Source organism: Diachasmimorpha longicaudata, chromosome 6, assembly GCF_034640455.1.
Source record: "Diachasmimorpha longicaudata isolate KC_UGA_2023 chromosome 6, iyDiaLong2, whole genome shotgun sequence".
NCBI classification, from domain to species: domain Eukaryota; kingdom Metazoa; phylum Arthropoda; class Insecta; order Hymenoptera; family Braconidae; genus Diachasmimorpha; species Diachasmimorpha longicaudata.
The window spans coordinates 7051175-7069705 of NC_087230.1; the positions used below are offsets into that span (position 1 = coordinate 7051175).

Sequence of the window (18531 nt, forward strand, 5' to 3'; positions counted from 1 at the left end):
CGTGACCGCCACCAGAATCCGCGGTGTCCGCTCGGAAAATCTAAATTCGTCCGAGCCGCGAGGAAGAAGAAACTCGCCCGAGCTGGGACCCCCTCAAAACTCGAACGCGATAGTCAATAATCGCAGCCAGGCAGCAACGCATCGAGCTATATCAAATTAATTCAATTTTATTGATGGAGAAGTTCCTGAACTGTTTCACCACCGAGGCAATTCATTGCTATTGAAATTAAACTCCAATTGGCAGATAATTTTTTTTTTTTCATCTTTGTTGATAATTTTATTGAAAACTTCCGGCGACCCGGAAGAGGCCTGAAAATGATTCGGGTCGACGAGTCTGATCCAGTTGGTGGTAAGATTTTTTTTAGACTTTTTGGCCACATTCCACGGCAGCCAGAAGGGCAGCCCAAATATAATCGTCATTACCCACATTTTTTTTAATTATATCGTAGGCAGTCGCCAGCGAAAATAATTAATTTTACATATAATGTTAAGTTAACTGTATATTGCAAAGGAGTAATTGGGGTTTACAATTGATTATCGGTAAATATTGCTGAGTCTCGACAGCAAAATGGAACCCGGCAGGAAGGGGTTGAGAAGATAATTAACCCACTCATTAACTCACTCGTTCAGTCATTTCGTAGTTTAATTATTTTCAATGATTCATAAAATTCGTTGATTCACAGAAATTGAGCCACCATTTCCATACCGGGATGTGGTAGTACGCCGTGTTGACTTCAAAAATCACTACGACCTCCAAACAGAACTTGGTCGGTAAGTGAATTTTAATGAATTCCAAAAAAAATCAAACTTTGGGGAACCCAAAACGTTTGTCAGCGAATGAAAATCCTAACACATTTGTTCTGGTTAACAAGCTTGAGCGTGTTTACTAAGTGGAATGATGACTCCGAAGATACCCAAAAGTGTCAATGGTATTTTGAAAAAATGGTGCAGAAGTCAAAATTGAAAAAAACATCCGTCACAAATATATTTCAAAATAGATGAAGTTTTCAATAACACGGTGTTGAAATTCACTAATGACTCCGTAAATAAAAAAATATTCTTACGTGTGGTATATTTTTCAAAACCCCATCCCTTCGGTCTTCTCTGACACGACCTTCAGTCGCGTGACAGTTTTCAGTCATCAAAACACGTCAATTTTACTACTGAAGTCAAGGACACCGGGGCATTAGACGATTAATTATAATCAGTGTACTGCGCTGCGGATTGTATTTGACGATGAAATAAACCTTCTAGATCACTTTGGCCAATTAATTCATCTTTCCATTCGTTGACATCTCGACACCAATCAAAGTCCCGTAATGTATTCAATTGAATGGAATTCCCTGGTTTCTCTAGCGCCCGGAAAAATTCACAAGTGATAACAAATGCGCAGTAATTGTTTATCTCACAACTCCCTGGCTCATCAAAATTTGATGAACAGTGGGGAGCAATAACACGAGAACTCGTAAAAATCTAATTTAATATTCGGTAAACAGGAAAATGGTGCCGGCAAGCCGTTCGCGTTTACAAAAGAATAAACAATACAATTAAAAAATTCACCTCCAAAATCTAGATTTTTAATGAGCCATTGGATTGTCAAGTCACTTCATCCGCACCCCGAGTTTCTGGCATGAAATAACCGAAGAGTCATTGAAAAATCAGTGAGGAAACTCAATTGCAACTTCCGCAGTGACTCATTGCCAATAGTTCCCCGGTGTCCTCGAGTGACTGTTGAAAGATAACCCGAAGGCGTTACACCCTGGCATACCTCATCGCCTATTCCCACGGGAAACATTCCAAAATATTTGAAAATTTAACAAATCATTGGCACAATTTTTGGTCACTCTTACAGACTCCCCTACATGTTCATAAAAAATATTGGAAGGAACTGTGAATTTTTTGGAAAATTATATTCGATTCAATGGGATTTCCTATTGAAATGTTGTAAACGCTTTGCCTATTTTTAATTTGAAAAATATAGAGTAGTTAACAATTTCATGGAATTATGAAATTGTAGAGATTTTGGAGTAAAATATCTGCTGTTAAATATTTTCAATTAAGAATTGCAAACTAAATCAGGAATTCTTCACCAGTTCATCGGCAATGCAATAAGATTTCTCCCGAATTGGTCAGGGTTTCCTGGGATTTTTTTTCCTGCACATGATTCTGAAATGAGAGGAATGAAAATTTTCCACACCTCAAAATGATGCAACGAAATTCCATTTTGCCTTGATAAATCGGTGGAATTCAAAACACCGCATGGCTTTAACAATTATTTCCCCACTCTGTCCTTGTCTAACCCATCAAAAATAAAAAGAGTAAGATTGACCTGGTGGGCGTCCTGTGTTTGGGTAATCAAGGTCTCTTTCTATAAATAATGCGTGTACAACGTGTCGTAGACTGACGACGGGTCTGCGTGCCGATTGGATTCCATTCTCTAATGCCGGTTATCCCCTCTTTACAATTTACACTGATACTATTTGTTAGGTAAATGTGTTATTGTGAACGTTTAAACATCCTGGCTTTGGTCTCTGCACTTGACACCGTGAGGTTCAAGATGAAAGACGAGCGAGAGAGATAGATGAGACAAAATGATTTTTGGCTCTGCCAATGCTTATTCTACTTGGATTCATTTTGAAGGAACATTTGATTTTGTTCAAATTCCTTTTAATCTTTTGGCACGAATAACATGGGTTATCCGACGCCTCTGATACATTAAAATATGTTCAAATGTAACGTGAGAAATTTCAAGGAAATAGAAATTTATTCCGCATTACCACGTCAACTCGATGATTTATGAAGATATTGTTGACTTCAATAAATTCATTTGAGTCGTTTTTCAAAATTCTCGGGATTTTTTCGCGTGATACATCTCCAAAATGTTCAAGAGATTTTGTAAATTGTTCTGGGGAGTTGTTTAGAATGTGGCATTACTCTCATAATTAATTGTATTATCATTCATAAATTTAAAAAATTAACGTGTGATGCATTTCGTTCAATTTTCACATAAAAATGCGAGAATTTCCACACAATGGGTGAAAGAATTCATATCTTTTGGTTTTGATACAGCGGAAAATTCGGAACGGTGTATCAATGTAAGGAGAAGCAGAGTGGTCTGAGACTCGCTGCAAAGATCGTTAACACAACTAAAAAGGAAGATCGCAGGGATGTTGAGAGAGAAGTGGAAATAATGAGGAGACTCCAGCATCCCCGATTAATTCAATTGTACGACGCGGTTGATAATGACAAGAAGTTCTACGTCGTCTTGGAGCTTATCGAGGGAGGTGAGCTCTTCGAACGGGTCATCGATGATGATTTCTACCTGACTGAGAGGAGCTGCGCCGTCTTCATGAGGCAGATTTGCGAGGGAATTGAATTTGTTCACGCCCAAAATGTTCTTCATTTGGATATGAAGGTGCATTTTTTCTTCAATTATTATCTCACTCCACGAGACTAATGATTTCTCTTTAATCGAACATTCATAAAAAGCTCTCGACAGTTCAATGAAAGTCCAGGGCCTCAAGAGTGCTTTCCACATTTAATTTTAATCGAACAGTAATTGTATTTGACAGAATTATTGGCTAATCAATCAGAATAATTCGATAATAACTTTGTCAATTTTTTTTAGCCAGAGAATATATTGTGCCTGACGAAAGAAGGCAACAGAATAAAAATCATCGATTTTGGGCTGGCGAGGGAGTACGATCCGAAAAAGAAACTCCAGGTGCTATTTGGCACTCCTGAATTCGTCTCACCGGAAGTCGTTAACTTCGATGAGATTGGCTATGGAACTGACATGTGGAGTATTGGCGTCATCTGCTATGTTCTGTAATGATTTATGAGACACATTTTTTTTCCCCAGTGGAAGGGGTATACACGACGACAAAATTAATTTCAAAAACTATTTTTAAAAAAATTCAGAGCGCAAAAAATATTTGAAAATAATATTTCTGAATTGCCCTTGTACACCTTCTGCTCGGAATTTAACTCAACATTCTTTCAAATTTATATAACAATTACATTTTCCAGACTCTCCGGTCTTTCTCCATTCATGGGCGACACTGACGTCGAGACAATGGCAAACGTGACAATCGCCAAGTACGACTTCGATCATGAAGCCTTTGCCGACATCTCCGAAGATGCCAAGGACTTCATCAGATCGCTCCTGATAAAGGACAAAGAGTGAGGATTCTTTATTTCGCCAAAAATCAATGCTTAATACATCGATGAATTGTGTAAATAACTTTCTTAGAATTGTCTCACACAGTTGAAAGTAGTTTGTCATTCCCAAAAGTGTCTTTCGTGGCTCTGTCATTCCCCCCATGATCCCATCATCATGTCAATAACTCATGAGATAAAAATTCATTTAAGAAAAAAAAAATCAACTATCCATCAATATCATCAACTCAGTATTAATTACCAGTAAAAAATTTAAAACACCCGCAGCACTGCAGAGAATGAATTTTTAGCTCAATATATTGATCAATCAAACTAATAAAACCATCTCACAGTGACACAGATCTCTTGTCTCGTCGGTTCTGTACTCAATCCGTCAATCTCAACTCCCATTTACCGAACCAAAAAAAAACTATACAAACCGCCGATGAACAGCACCATAGAATCAACCGTAAGGATCGTCCAAGCATGATAAAAAGTCAGTAAAAACCAGTTCATTGATGGACCGGAGAAAAGTAAAAATCGAGAGCACGAAAGACCAATAAAAACAATACATGTCCTAAAGCCTGAAATTCGAAAAAAAACCTGACAATGTTTGCAGAAAGCGAGCCACAGCGGCTCAATGCCAGAAGCATCCCTGGATAGTGAACCCGGGAGCATCAGTTGTCAGAAAGAGCATGGAGACCCCGGCGGAAGTCAAGGAAGTTGAGAAAACGAAGAAAAAGAAAAAGAAGAAGAAGCAGCCCGAGAAGAAGAAGGAGATATCAGTGGATTTAAAAGCAGGTGTCTTAGACGTGACAAAGGACAACTTGAGATTGTTCGTAGAGCGTTGGAGAGAACATCCAAATAGTCCCTATATGTTGGAGGCCGTCGACAGCCTGTCATCGCTAGACTCCAATGGCCCCATCAAAGTTGAATCCATGTCATTGGGTGGTCAGAGCCCCTCACCACCTCAGAGCATCTGCAGCAGTAGCTCAGAAGTATCAGACACCCCTCATAGCACAACAATATTGAATATCCCATCATTGGGTTTCGAGAGACGAGCCTCAGAGGGCAATTCCAAGGCGTCAAATTGTCGAGATCCCGCCGCCCAAATAGTCCTCGCCGAGGAGATAATAAAACTATCGGAGCACCTGCGCTCCATCGCTGCATCATCATCCACTCAGAGAGAAGAGGAAGTTAAAACGAAACTCGTTGGTGAGAAGATAAGGCGAGCCGAGGTCCCATCGGAAATAATGAAGACGGTTGAGGTAAAGACGTCGAGTTTCAGGGAAAAAAAAACGAGGGAAAGCAACGCTGATGGGCTACTCAAGACTAGATTACTGGATAGAGATGGTAATAGTGAAGTTAATGAGATTTCTGAGAAACTATCGACAATAACACGCCAGAGAAAATTGAATGGTACAACTTTCAACGGTAGCAGGCATTATGAGAGACAGGACGGTAATTCAGGCACATTCACCTTAAAGCGCTCATCCTCAAGGTTAAACGAAGCACTATTGAGCAGAGAGAATACGAAGAATGAGGAAGAGAGCATAGTGACGAGGAGCTGGAGGTCGGATATGAGGGATCAATTGTTGGTGTCTGATAAAGACAGCAAAATCACCCGGGAGAATGGGGATATCGATCTGACTCCACCCTGGAGGAAGCCCAGGATAAAACGCAGATTTGGAGAGACTTGTAGGGATGTCCCTAGGATTTCAAATTTACGGGATTTGCACAAGAGTATTGACTTTGATGAACCTACCAGTACGAAGGATCTCTTGCTTCAATTACTGGGAGAGTGGGAAGAGAGGCCTGGTGCTGGTAGAGGGAGAAAAAGTATCAGTGTTGATTGGGCTGAGGATTCAGTTGCCAGAAGATCTATGAACTCTCTTGCTGAGTATTTCCAGTCTGAGCAGAAGAAATCCATCAAGACTGCTGTCTCCAATTCACCAGTTGTCCATCGTTGATGGATTTTAATTTATCTTCATTATTTTGATAATTTCCATAAAATGCGACGAGAGATCTGAAACCCTGTGTCATAGATTTGATTTAGGCTAGAGTTAATAATCAGTGATTTGAATTTTACTTTGAATTATTCCAGCAAGAGGCCGAGCGCTGGCCAGCTTCAGGACCACCGCTGGCTCGTTGGTGCTCTTGAGAATCCTATATCCAAGGTCAGGCTCAAGAGGTATGTCATCAAGAAACGCTGGGTAAAAGCCGTCAACACCATTCTCGCACTTAATCGAATGGGAGCACACATCAATGTCGATCTTCTCTAGGAGACATTCGGAACAAGATTGGCTTGTGCACCTTTCCTTTTTTCCATTTGGAATTTATTATTTTTTACAACTCGTCTGAGGGAGTGCTGTTCGTGTCTTCTCAGTGATGACTGGTGTGGTGTAAATTTCGTGAGGAGTTGTCCGTTTATTTGGTTATTGTATTTTATGAGAGATCTAATAAAGTGTTTCAGCATTTTTAGGGGTTGTATCACTTAATGGGGTAACTGGTGTCAGGGATTGTAGGGGAGATTACTGACCCTTAGGGAGCGGCTTCAATCTCGAAATTTCGCAGCGGTGGCGCATGAACGACGATGGTCAATGTGCCTGTCGGTAAGGCATTACCACGGAGAACGTAGCTAACTGGGTAACATGGTAATGCCTTATCGACAGGCACGTTCACATTTCATATTTCATGCGCCACCACTACGATATCTTGGGGGGGGCTCCGTTCGTACTTGCACAACTCTAAAAATGAACAACTGAACAGAAAATTTTCAAACTGTGAGAGCACCACTGTGCAGGGATTCAACTGTCGAGACAAAAAGCTAAGCTGTACATGTGGCGCTGGGTCCACATGTACAACCACATTTTTGTCTCAACAGTTGAATCCCTGCACAGTGGTGCTCTCACAGTTTGAAAATTTTCTGTTCAGTTGTTCATTTTTAGAGTTGTGCAAGTACGAACGGAGCCCCCCCATATCTTGCAGTTGAAGCCGCTTCATAAGCGTTAACAATCTCCTGTATAATCTCTGGTGGTGTCTCGATATATCAACAATTCATCAACAACAGGTTATTTTTGTTAGAAGACCATTTTCAGTCGCCCGAAAAATTAGCAATTAATGACTAGTGCATATAAAATATACCGAGTTGTAATGACAACGGCTGGCTCATTATGATGGATTTCAGTCTCATCTATATTTGTGTATAACCTCAAAATTACTTCCAACCATGGTGAGACGATCATAAATAAGTTCTACAAGAAATAAATCCTTTATTCACTCACTTTTTGCTGACTCGAATTGTGTTTAATTTCCGTTAAGGACGCTGATATCCTGAAGACCTGGAGTGCTTATGCAAAGGAATACGATCCCTTGAAAGCCGGGAGTATTGACACTACTGACACTGTGCCCCACGATAAAGCAATTACCAGAGCAATTAACTCACATTACGAGCCACCTAAAGGCTTGAAATCCAATCCATCTAGAACACTGTTTGTCGCACGGTTTGGAGCTAAAGTTGATGAACGAGACTTGCAGGATGTGAGGACATTGAGATAAATCTTTGAACCTTAATAATAGCTAGAAAACAATTCACTAGTGAATGTTTATATCAGACTAAAAGGAATCCATTCTACAGTGAGAGAAAAACGAACGAGAAGCGAATGCCTTCTGGCACCACTCAAACCATTGTCAAATTACTGGAAATCTGGAGTTCATTTTTTTTTTAGTTGTTAAACCTAAATCTGCTGGATTACAAACACATTTTTAATTAGATCATCCGTTCGATTTCCCCACCCGATTACAGCTCCTTGGCTCTATAAAAACCTCGAAATCATTTTTCCCCAGTATTTTTCTACCATCGGCGACGTCAAATCTGTGAAAATAATCCTGGATGTAGTAACCGGAGAGTCGCAGGGCTACGGCTTTGTGGAGATGTCCAGTGAAGAAGAAGCGCGAAGAGCTGTCAGACGATTAAATGAGGGCAATTTACGTGGGTCCAAGATTTTCGTCGACCACGAGTGTGGGAGAACGATGAAAGGCTGGAAGCCGAGACGATTGGGTAAATTTTTAAAACGTGGTTATTTTAGAAACATCTGAGTCGTTTCAAAAATAAAAAAAATTTGTTCTGATTGTCGCTCAGGTGGCGGTTTCGGTGGAAAGAAGGAGTCAGGCCAATTGAGATTTGGAGGAAGAGATAGACCGTTCAAGAGGCCCATACTACCAGGCATTAGAAAATAACAATCGTGAGTTGAATTTACTATTATTTTTTATATTGGTTGATTCTTCCTTTTTTTAAATTGAATGTTAAATTAATTAACTGATGTACCTGATATTTTGTATCAAGCTACGTTGAATCCACTGAAAATAAATGATTCTTTAACTGCTAAATGTGATTAACTTATACCAAAGCGACAGAAATATGTAATTTCTTTGAATTAATCCCCTCAATTGTAGTCTTTCGAAAAGTAGCCATTATTATTATTATTCCTTTAAATGATGTATTTTAATTTTTTTCAAGTAAACATGAAATCCATGAAACATGAATAAACAATCGGTCGTACAAGTTAAAATACACGTTTCCCATCAACTAAATTTTCCATTCTATCTAAGATGATTGAAAAAGAATGAGAGAATCGAAATAACATCTAAAGAATGCCCTCCTCCTCTCAATTAACTCTCCCTTCGAGTCATTAAATGGACCAATCGCCTCCAATTACCGAAAGAGATCGCTGAAAACCTCTTGAAATTCCCGAAAAGCTTTCCCCTATGAAAATAAAGACATTAATACGAGAGATCAGAGCTTTGGCCCATTGGCATAGTCCTCACACGAGTGTAGCAACGCAACTCTATATTCTCGCGTACACTGCGCCCTCCCCCAAGACCCCAGAGTGCCCGCCATATATGGAGCCCACTGGGGTCGCAAGCGTCTCTCACCTCCGTCACACCACCCTCTCCTCACTCATCGCCACCTCGAGCCTCCGAAGCCCCGCAATTTTCATCATTCATCGATCAATCGTCCCGGCGTTGTTGAAGATAAATACTGTACAAATCAGCTGTAGCAATCAGCTAATGGACACCATTCATATCCATAGATGCCAATGTCTCAATAATATGAAACAGCTGCACCCATATCGTCTCTGATTTCAGTGTTGCCGAAACCCAAGTTTATAATATCATCGATGTAGTTATTTCATTTAACGACAGACAGGTCGAATGAACGATGAGGGAAGATGGTGGTGGTAATACGACCGAGATACTGAGTGGTACATTCTGAATATTTGGTCTTTATGACCTGGCCATGTTTCTATATTTGATAGCGAATCAAATGTGGGAATGAGACTTTATAAAAATTCTAGGGAGGTTCAATTTAATCCTGTCCCCTCCACTTGAAAATAATTTTCAATTATTGGGAATACACCTGAAATATCTCGAGGGAAAAATAGCTCAAGACCTTCGAGGATTGTTGAGTGCCTGGAGGCACCCCTGAAATTGCCCAGAATTATCGGTTTTACGGTGAGCCATAAAAATGAAATGAAACACCAGAAGTTCTCCAGGCTATTGGAATAAAATTTCAATTGTCCTCCAATGGCTGGTGGTGTAATAGATTCGAAGAGGGGAGGGCAAGATCTGAGGACATGGGCGTTCTTAAAAAATGTCTTTTTTTTTATCTTACGCCACCCTGAAATAGTAAACCAGGGGTTAACACGCGAGAGAGAATCGTTGAAAATCGTTGATGATGATAATGAAGACGAAGTTTCAGTTGACTTGTGCATTCTCGTTGTGAGAGTGTGTTGGGGTTATTTTATTATTAGAAATTCACGAAGAAGGCGTGGAGGAAGGTGAACAGAAGGTAGTGGAGGGAGTGTTGTGGTGGCTTTGAAAGAAACAGAAAATAATGTTAAGAAGAAAGAAGGGAGGGGAAATTGGAGGGAAGAAGAGTTCGAGTGAAAAAAAAAATGAAGAGCAAGATGGTAGATTGGGTTTGAGTCTCTGTCCGAGGGCGAAGAGGTCGGACTTCAGAGCCGCTGTAACTGTTGCGAACGCCACATTCCACCGGAAAACGCTCTCCCGTGCGTGTGCGGATTTTACGTTCAACGAGATACTCCCCGAAGAATCGAGGGATTTTAGTTTTTTTTCTCCCCCCGAGTGTAAGTTAACAAGATGATCAGATATCATAAATTGCACACTGATTTATCAGTGATAGATACTTATCGATTTATCGTGAGTGATCGAATTTCATCGCTAAATCGTGTGGTCCATGTGATTATTCATTGATACTCAACATCTGAATTCTTCTCACTGAGTGGAATTGTAATAACAAAAATTAGTGAGCAGTGATTTCTGCTGAATTTGTGTGGCGAAGAATTCCCTTGGAAGCTCAGTGAAATAATTTATTTACAGTCCCATTATAATTACCTCATTCTTGCATTCATCACTGAATTAACAATAATCATGAGAACACTCACGACGTTGAGTTACAATCTGAATTAATGTCTGACCCAAAAACTGGGTTTGTTCATCAGCTAGTCATACGATCTGAATAACTGAAAGGCCTTCTGGCGACCTCGGAAGGCTCTACGACTAAGTACACCCCCAATGTGGATTATGGGAGAATTACAATTAACAGGGGTTTCAATTATTAACAGTAATTCTATCGATACGAGCTTATTGATGGCGGCCTATTTTGAATTATCAGGCAGGGGTTTAGTGGACGCATTTGTTGGAAAAATTTAATCTTCTTTGGGAAAGATCTAATACCTTTTCACCTTATTGTTTCAGTTATTTATCAAGAGATGTGGGATTTAGTTTACTGGTACCGATTTTTTTTTTCAAAGAGAGAGAATAGGCGCCGGGACGCGCGCACCAACATCTAAAATTAGTTCTGGTACCCGAGTTTAATGTTTGAGGAAGGGGTCAGACTCTCCTTATAGAGCTTGAGGCCGTGCTCGCTTATCGAGACTGGCTAGGCTCGGCAAATCACTCTCGGTCGACGTATCGAATTACTTCCTCAGGGCTTTCATCTCATGTTTATTGCTTGAATAAACCCCTCCGGGGTTTCTCGTATTCATGATGATGTCAATGACAATGCATTTTATTTATTTCAGAATCCATAACCACTCCCCAACATGTCTGACGACGAGGAGCAATACTCGTGAGTATAAAACAATTGTTCGATGAAAAATTCCACGGGAGCAATAAGAGAACCGAAGTTAAATGCCCATTTTCATACTATCGATATTAAAATTATGAATTATCTTAAGTCGCGGAAATTTTTAAAGGTTTTTATTGTCGCACGTCTTAGTGAACAATATCTGTCTATCCTTTTCTCTCCAAAGAAGCGTTTTTTATCCCTAAGTGTAATTACCCTTTATAGTGCAAACGAAAGCACTTGTCTATCAAGAAGAATTCTATGAAATTGACGTTTTCGAGGAGATTATCAATAAATATTAATAATCTAAAAGATTTTGAAGATCAGTTTTTTATTGTCGCATGTAATTATGGATCTTTGTGCCCACCTCTGTACCCAAATGCCCCTGAAGAATGTTAATTTTTTCGATAATGATAATTACCCTCCGGAGGTCACTCGATACCCTGACTGATCCACTGTAACTAACTTCTCGTTCCCTTTTTTCTCTATTGCAGCAGCGAGGAGGAGGTCGAGGAAGTGTAAGTGTCAATTAAATCCGCAAAAAGAAAATATACCCGAGAATAATTAATTACAATACTAATACCGTTATATTTTTATTACAGGAAGTAAGTTTCCAGTCGCCTCGAAAGGTTCAGTAGTTAAAACCCCCTATCACCCCGAATTAATGTATCAGTATCAAAATTCAAAAGTATAAAATACGTCAAATTGTGGAGTTTGACCAGATCTGCAGAAAAAACGAGAGAAAAAAAATGGACGAGCCAATATTTAGAGCTTAAAAAACTATAATAAATAGCTGATATTTGTGTTGTATTATTAGCGCATTCGTTCGAATTTATTGATAATAGCCAGTGTGCGTCAGAAAATTCACGACAGCACTGGGAGAGGTATGGGGAGGGAAATGAGCGGTGGGCTTTGTATTCAATTCTCACGAATTGCATAATCAGAGTGGCAGCATAACAGTACACGATGAGTGGGATTCTTGTTAAAGATTTCTATACCTAAAATTTTCTCTCTCGTTTTTCTGGTAGAATGATGATGCTCGGTGGCCAGAGCAAATTTATAATTAGAGCGTGTGTTTCCATCACGAAAATAGAGACCGGGGCCGGATGGTGCTGACACAGTCATACGACTGATGGTATGCAAGTCGTTTTCGAAAGCTCTTTTTCGTTTATTTTATTGATATTTCATGATTTTTAAATTTAGATTGCCGGAAATATTGATTCATCTGTGGGTGGGAAAGTCGCGCTGGAAGGCAATTTCATGCTGGAATAAGAACCTTCGTTTTGCGATGAATAATTTTTGAAAATACTATTTCCCTCAGTCGTGAGTCGAATTTAATTACAATTCTTTTTTTTTTAATTCTAATAGAAATCCTTGATATGATTTCTTGGATCTCCCTTCTTGACGCGGGTTCTAGTGAAAGAGGGACCCGATATTTAGAAAAGTCCTTGAATTAAAAAAAAAATCAAAGTTCTAATTTTGTGCTAAATAAATCTTTTCTATCATCTCAAAACGAAAAATATTTTTTCCTGATACGAGATTTAAATTTAAAAATACAAATGAGGGGTAACAATAAAAGTAAGTGAGAAAACATCAATATTTTCGACAATCTGTTGAATTTGAGACAATCAGCACCATTTAGCTCTACCACCTCCCCAACACAGGCCCAAAATATCAAGAATTTCATTAAAATATCAACCCCCCTATCCAGCCACCCCCAAGATAAGCCAATTACTGACCATGGTTTTTTCTCTCTTTCTCTATTTCACCAAAACAAAAAAAAATCAAACAAAAATTTTAAAAAATCCATCTGCGACCACCAATCGACGCAATGCGACTTGATTGTTGACAATTAAAGGCAGCCCGAGAAAAAAGTCGAGTAAGTTCCAGTCTGCCTGTCTCTTTGCCTCTGCCTCTGTCTGTTGAAATTAATCAATACTTTTTTCTGAATTTTCTTCATATTTTTCATTTATACTTCATTAATTCATTAATTCGGTTAAAGCCTTGTCCGTCCGCGCTTTCTCTCTTCTGTTTCTGTATCTGACATTTTATTTTTGAGCTACCGCTGCTGTTGTCGTTCACTTTGTATAAAAAAAACAAACAAAATGATAAAATTGCTATTGAGTACGATTGTAAAGAATTTATTGTGATAATCGTCGTAGCTAAATATCTGACTCTCTCGCCTACATTATCGTCTCGTAAATTCATGTTATCTTCTGTCCTTTTTTTTATCTATTATTTTCATTAATCCGATTTTTTGGGAGCTGAGAGTATCGCTCGGTTAACAAATAAAAAATTGCAAATATACGCTTGTACTCGTGTTTTAATTTTTTTAGATTTATCCATGGTGAAAAAAGTTGAGGAAAAATTACTGAAAATGTGAAATAAATGTGGAGTGAAATTCCGCATATCTACATATACATTTATATATATCGCCATAATTGACTATTCCAATATCTAGAAATCTTTTTCTTAAATTCTCTCTTTTCTTCGCATGTAGTCGACGTTGTCGCAAAGAAAATTTAGATTTATTTTCTGCAAATAAAAATTTCTAATTGTCCAAATTATAAAATACTCTTCCCTCGGATTACTTTTCACTCCACCATTATATTTCTGACACAACCATAATCCGAAATATTTCGGCTGATTTTTCCCCAAATTTTCATTCCGTGCGTTTAATTGTTGTCAGTTGTTGAATTTCGCAAAGAAATATCACTTAATCGTTACTCTTAGAAAGTTAAACAGAGCCTGATTGATTTTATCCATCAACTGTCTATTCATCTCAATCTCATGATTCGATTAAATATTATTCTTCTTCCAGTCCCAGGCGAGAGAAACCCACCCCTCCTACCTCACAACATTCTCTTCAATTTCACAAATCCCAACCCCATTTCATCTGAATCCAAAAATATGTCGCTGTTGTGTCGATGGTAATGCCGCAAATATATTCCCATCCCCAAACATTTATATCCTCACCCTCTCTCGCTCCGTGCACACACTCACAAACTCAAACAAATGTACGCAAAAATTATTCCCACATACAAAACAGTAAACAAAACGTCAAACAATCTCTTTAAACGCCAAAATCAAGGAAAATTGTAGAAATAGTTCGTATTAATGAATATGTGCTTTCTCTTTTATAGGGGTAGGGCGTCCCAAAAGTAAGTTGAAAGATCCGTGTTACCATGACGTGTATTTAACCGTGAATAATCATAATCCTCACTGTTCACCCCTCTCAAAATAAAACAGAAGAACCTTACAGAGAGGGTCAATTGACATGATATAATCGTTTGTCCCTTCCCGTCTGAAAAAATAAATAAAAACATTTCTTTCCCCCCAAGTGACTCACTTATCTGATCTTCAAAGCTTCAAATAATGCAAGATAAATAGTTTTCTTTAATTCTCACGATTTTTCATTTTGTTTATACATTATTATTTCATAGCAGTTTTGCTGGGCGCGTTAAAAATAATTTGTGGAAGAATATATATCGCAAATATCACTGATAAGTGTCGCAGGACAGAGAGCTAACACTCGTGTCCACTTGCCGTGGTGTTAACACGTTTTTGTTTTCCCCATTCCAGTTTCCCCTTCTTCACAAGTTAGAGACCGTGATTTCCCTGCCTCTGTAAATATTCGCTTTATCCTATCATGTCGGACACACTTTCCTCATCTCTCGTATTCCCTCATTCTTTGTCTCCCATTCATAATCTCTGTCACTCCTGTCTGTTTTTTCACTCTTGTCTGTGTGTCAGATTAAAAAAAAACAAATATTTATGAGTGATATGCAGGTGAGAAGTGCGAATTCTTCGCATAAGCTGGGCAATTTTTCTCTGTGAAAAGAGAAAGTGAATTTATCCACTAAAATTATCGTTTATTTTCCACGCGGCTATCTCCAACCAGGACGTCCGAAAATCCGGAATTCATGAAGGTATGACTACTTAATCATCGAAAAGCGGCTCAAAATGGTACGTTCATCGCGATTAATTTCTAATTTCGATGGGAAATTTTGCACAGAGGCAAGAACAGAAGAGAAGCGATCTCGATGAACAGCTCAAAGAATACATCATGGAGTGGCGGCAGCAGAGGGCCAAGGAGGAAGAAGAGCTCAAAGGCCTCAAAGAGAAACAGGCTAAACGCAAGGTGAGCCGCGCTGAAGAGGAGAAGAAATTGGCCCAGAAGAAGAAGGAGGAAGAGGAGCGTCGCCAGCGTGAAATTGGTGAGAAAACTAATATTTGGTCTTTACGGGAAAATTCACTGTCAGAGCTGTGAGAGGGATAAGTCCAAAATGAATTTACTTAAGTGCATGTCAAAGCTCTCAGTACCGTGGAAGGCATTGCACCATAAAAATTTACTAATAATTTATCTTGGGTGTTGTATTCAATAGTTACGTAAAAGTGATTGTCCTAATTATGAGTCTACGGTAATAAGTTGTACATGGAAGGGAAAAATTATGCTATTGAAGAAAATATTAATACGCTAGATTTGAGATTTAGGAAGATTTATGGAAGTCCTGAATAAAAAAAATTACAGAGGAGAAGAAACAGCGTGACATAGAGGAGAAGAGAAGACGCCTGGAGGAATCGGAGAAGAAGCGCCAGGCGATGATGCAGGCACTGAAGGACCAGAGCAAGAAAGGACCTAACTTCACCATCACCAAGAAAGATCTCTCTGTGAGTTGTCAAGCCTGAAATAACAAAAACTAAGCCCAAAAGTGCCACATTGTTACGTGATATTTAATTAAAGGGAAGCCTCTCCTCTGCACAAATTGAGCGCAACAAGACGAAAGAACAACTCGAGGAGGAGAAGAAAATTTCTCTCAGCATTCGCATCAAGCCATTGGAAATTGAGGGTCTCGCCATTGAACGACTTCGCTCCAAGGCGGTGGAGCTGTGGGATGCTATTGTCAAGTTGGAGACTGAGAAGTACGATCTTGAGGAACGCCAGAAACGTCAGGACTACGACGTAAGTGATCTCAAATACAGAGAGTTATTTTACAGTTTATTTGGGTTCACTGAGTCATTTATTTTACATTCGTGATTTTTTTTCAGTTGAAAGAATTGAAGGAGAGGCAGAAGCAACAGCTCAGGCACAAGGCTCTGAAGAAGGGTCTTGATCCCGAGGCCCTCACCGGAAAATACCCAGTGAGTTTAATAACATAAGGAAATATTTTTAGTCGTCACTTGTAATTGAATTAATTGGAGAAGACAGAAGTTTCTCATAATATTTTTTTGAGCACTCTTTCACCGATTAATGAAGCCTTGAAATTTCAATTACAGCCTAAGATCCAAGTCGCCTCAAAATACGAGCGTCGTGTGGATACCAGGTCCTACGATGACAAGAAAAAACTATTCGAGGGTGTAAGTATGCTACAACAAGACACGTATAGAGTCACCACAACGAATGGTAATGGTTTTTTATTTCATTCTGAAATGAAATAAAGAGCAATCCAGCATAAACGATGAATCGACCAATGACAGACACCACTGTTCACAAAAAAACTCTGAAAAAACTCCACCCCAAAGTGATTCAATGTAAATAGGATAAATTAAATCGCAGGGTTATGACACGCTTCTAGCTGAACTCCACGAGAAAACTTGGAAACAGAGAACAGAGCAATTCATGAAGCGAACTAAAAGTGAGTCGTCGAAGTCCCAAAAATCGTTCCAGTACCATCAGTGTCACAATTTGCTCGTTTCAAGCTAAAAAATATTTTTTCCCCCTGTGAATTGTTGATAAAAGATCTCTTAATTTTTTAAAACAATGAGACCAATCAATGCGACCTCACGACGTCTAACAATGAGCCCTTGACGTTGAACGATAAATAATTACAATGAATGTAGAATGTCTCCCATGAGCTCCTGGAGACTCCCTAGCAACTTGACTGATTCCCAGTGGCATGTGCCTGACCTCATAATTCATGTAAAAATGAGATTGAAACTATCTCCATCCCCTCAACCCCCCCCCCTCTGAGAAGTACCAGGACAGATACAGTTTGCAGTTGTAATTTGTTGTTGATTTTCTTTTTTGTTCCTCGCATGGCAACCTTGTCCTTGATTCCAGGGCCTGACTGACCAACTGAAGGAGTCAATGGAGAAGCAGTGGGCCGAACAAAATCAACAATTTAGCGGTCGCCAGAAGAGTACGTACTCTTCGAGAAAACAAAGTCATTTTAACATTCCCATCTCGTCTAATTATTGATTAAATTTTTTTCGTTAATACTTTATGTAATTTATGTAATAGCATGCTCTAGAAAATTGTAATATTCAATCATTCAATTTTTTTTTGAGCGGAAAGAGGAGACGGTTAATTATTTTATTCTTTGCTCCAATTCAATACTGAATCAAAACAGTCAGCACTAATTTATTTTTTAAATTTTATTTCAAACTAGGCTTATGTAATTTTTTTTTCCACGGAATAGATTTTTTTTCTTTGGTCTTCTCCCCGCGAGGTGAATTCATTCGGAGAAATTAATGTAATGATGTTGATAACGAATTCCGGTCTCTTCAGTCCACTCAACAATCAAATTTTCCCGAATTAATATTCATGAATGAAATTTATAGCGAAGTTGCCCAAGTGGTTCGGCGAGCGACCAGGCAAAAAGAAGGATGACCCCGAATCACCGGAAGGTGAGGAAGATGTGAAAGCAGCAGTTGATGATGACCTCGAGGAGCCAGCATTCGAGGAAGAGGAGGAGGAGGCCGAGGAGGAGGAAGAGGAGGAAGAGGAAGAAGAAGAAGAGGTGACCATTAGCAAATATCCCTCATTAAAAATGAAAATGCGGTAAAATGTCTAATGAATTGTCTTTCAATCAGGAGGAAGAAGAGGAAGAAGAGGAGGAAGAAGAAGAGGAAGAAGAAGAGGAGGAAGAGGAAGAGGAATAATCCAAACCTACTAGAGAAATAACACAACACGAAAATCATCGCGGATCATTCATCAATCATCAGGCGAGCCATTGAGCATCAACATGATATTTATTTTCTCAAGCTGATGTGCCCAGCACTCCAGCCGATGATGAAAAAAAAAATCTCAAAAATATCTAGAGAGTAGACCTTATTTATTTCTTATGTTCAAAGCAGATAAACTCTAAATTATCAACTCATGGATTATCCCTTTGATTGAATCACTTCCCTCTCTTGGCTAATTTAACTATCTCTTTTACTATAATTATGTTCATAAAACACATTGCACATTACACGTTATTAAAATAAAACGATTTATCGTA

At 39.0% G+C, this 18531-nt stretch overlaps 3 protein-coding genes across 6 annotated transcripts; all 3 read left to right on the top strand.

Moving 5' to 3' along the window:
- The first annotated feature begins 51 nt into the window (after positions 1-51).
- LOC135163372 (calcium/calmodulin-dependent protein kinase type II alpha chain-like) lies at positions 52-6128 on the top strand. Its single transcript, XM_064122761.1, has 6 exons — positions 52-349; positions 684-771; positions 3070-3415; positions 3629-3828; positions 4030-4182; positions 4778-6128. The coding sequence occupies exons 1-6, from the start codon at positions 316-318 to the stop codon at positions 6126-6128; spliced, it is 2172 nt and encodes a 723-aa protein (XP_063978831.1). The 5' UTR covers positions 52-315.
- A 1150-nt stretch (positions 6129-7278) lies between these two features.
- Positions 7279-8397, top strand: LOC135163960 (U11/U12 small nuclear ribonucleoprotein 35 kDa protein-like). The gene is made up of 4 exons (XM_064123866.1): positions 7279-7308; positions 7480-7698; positions 8005-8218; positions 8300-8397. The coding sequence occupies exons 1-4, from the start codon at positions 7279-7281 to the stop codon at positions 8395-8397; spliced, it is 561 nt and encodes a 186-aa protein (XP_063979936.1).
- Positions 8398-10147: 1750 nt separating this feature from the next.
- Positions 10148-18531, top strand: LOC135163381 (troponin T, skeletal muscle). 4 transcript variants are annotated; one of them, XM_064122777.1, is made up of 11 exons: positions 10148-10307; positions 11265-11311; positions 15210-15237; positions 15324-15525; positions 15840-15979; positions 16053-16271; positions 16358-16450; positions 16586-16666; positions 16866-16944; positions 17870-18048; positions 18122-18531. In XM_064122777.1, the coding sequence occupies exons 2-11, from the start codon at positions 11286-11288 to the stop codon at positions 18188-18190; spliced, it is 1116 nt and encodes a 371-aa protein (XP_063978847.1). In that variant the 5' UTR covers positions 10148-10307; positions 11265-11285; the 3' UTR covers positions 18191-18531. The 4 variants fall into 4 exon arrangements, with proteins under 4 accessions (XP_063978847.1, XP_063978846.1, XP_063978849.1 ...); XM_064122776.1 differs by lacking the exon at positions 16866-16944 and adding an exon at positions 17370-17448; XM_064122778.1 differs by lacking the exons at positions 10148-10307; positions 11265-11311; positions 16866-16944 and adding exons at positions 13082-13187; positions 14452-14469; positions 17370-17448.

Coding starts and splice junctions, on each gene's coding strand:
- LOC135163372 (XM_064122761.1), top strand. CDS start 316: ATGATTCGGGTCGACGAGTCTGATCCAGTTGGTG. Junction 772..3,069: donor CTCCAAACAGAACTTGGTCG/GTAAGTGAATTT, acceptor GTTTTGATACAG/CGGAAAATTCGGAACGGTGT. Junction 3,829..4,029: donor GGCGTCATCTGCTATGTTCT/GTAATGATTTAT, acceptor TACATTTTCCAG/ACTCTCCGGTCTTTCTCCAT.
- LOC135163960 (XM_064123866.1), top strand. CDS start 7,279: ATGACTAGTGCATATAAAATATACCGAGTT. Junction 7,699..8,004: donor ATGAACGAGACTTGCAGGAT/GTGAGGACATTG, acceptor ATTTTTCCCCAG/TATTTTTCTACCATCGGCGA. Junction 8,219..8,299: donor CTGGAAGCCGAGACGATTGG/GTAAATTTTTAA, acceptor ATTGTCGCTCAG/GTGGCGGTTTCGGTGGAAAG.
- LOC135163381 (XM_064122777.1), top strand. CDS start 11,286: ATGTCTGACGACGAGGAGCAATACTC. Junction 11,312..15,209: donor GACGACGAGGAGCAATACTC/GTGAGTATAAAA, acceptor ATCTCCAACCAG/GACGTCCGAAAATCCGGAAT. Junction 16,272..16,357: donor AGAAACGTCAGGACTACGAC/GTAAGTGATCTC, acceptor ATTTTTTTTCAG/TTGAAAGAATTGAAGGAGAG.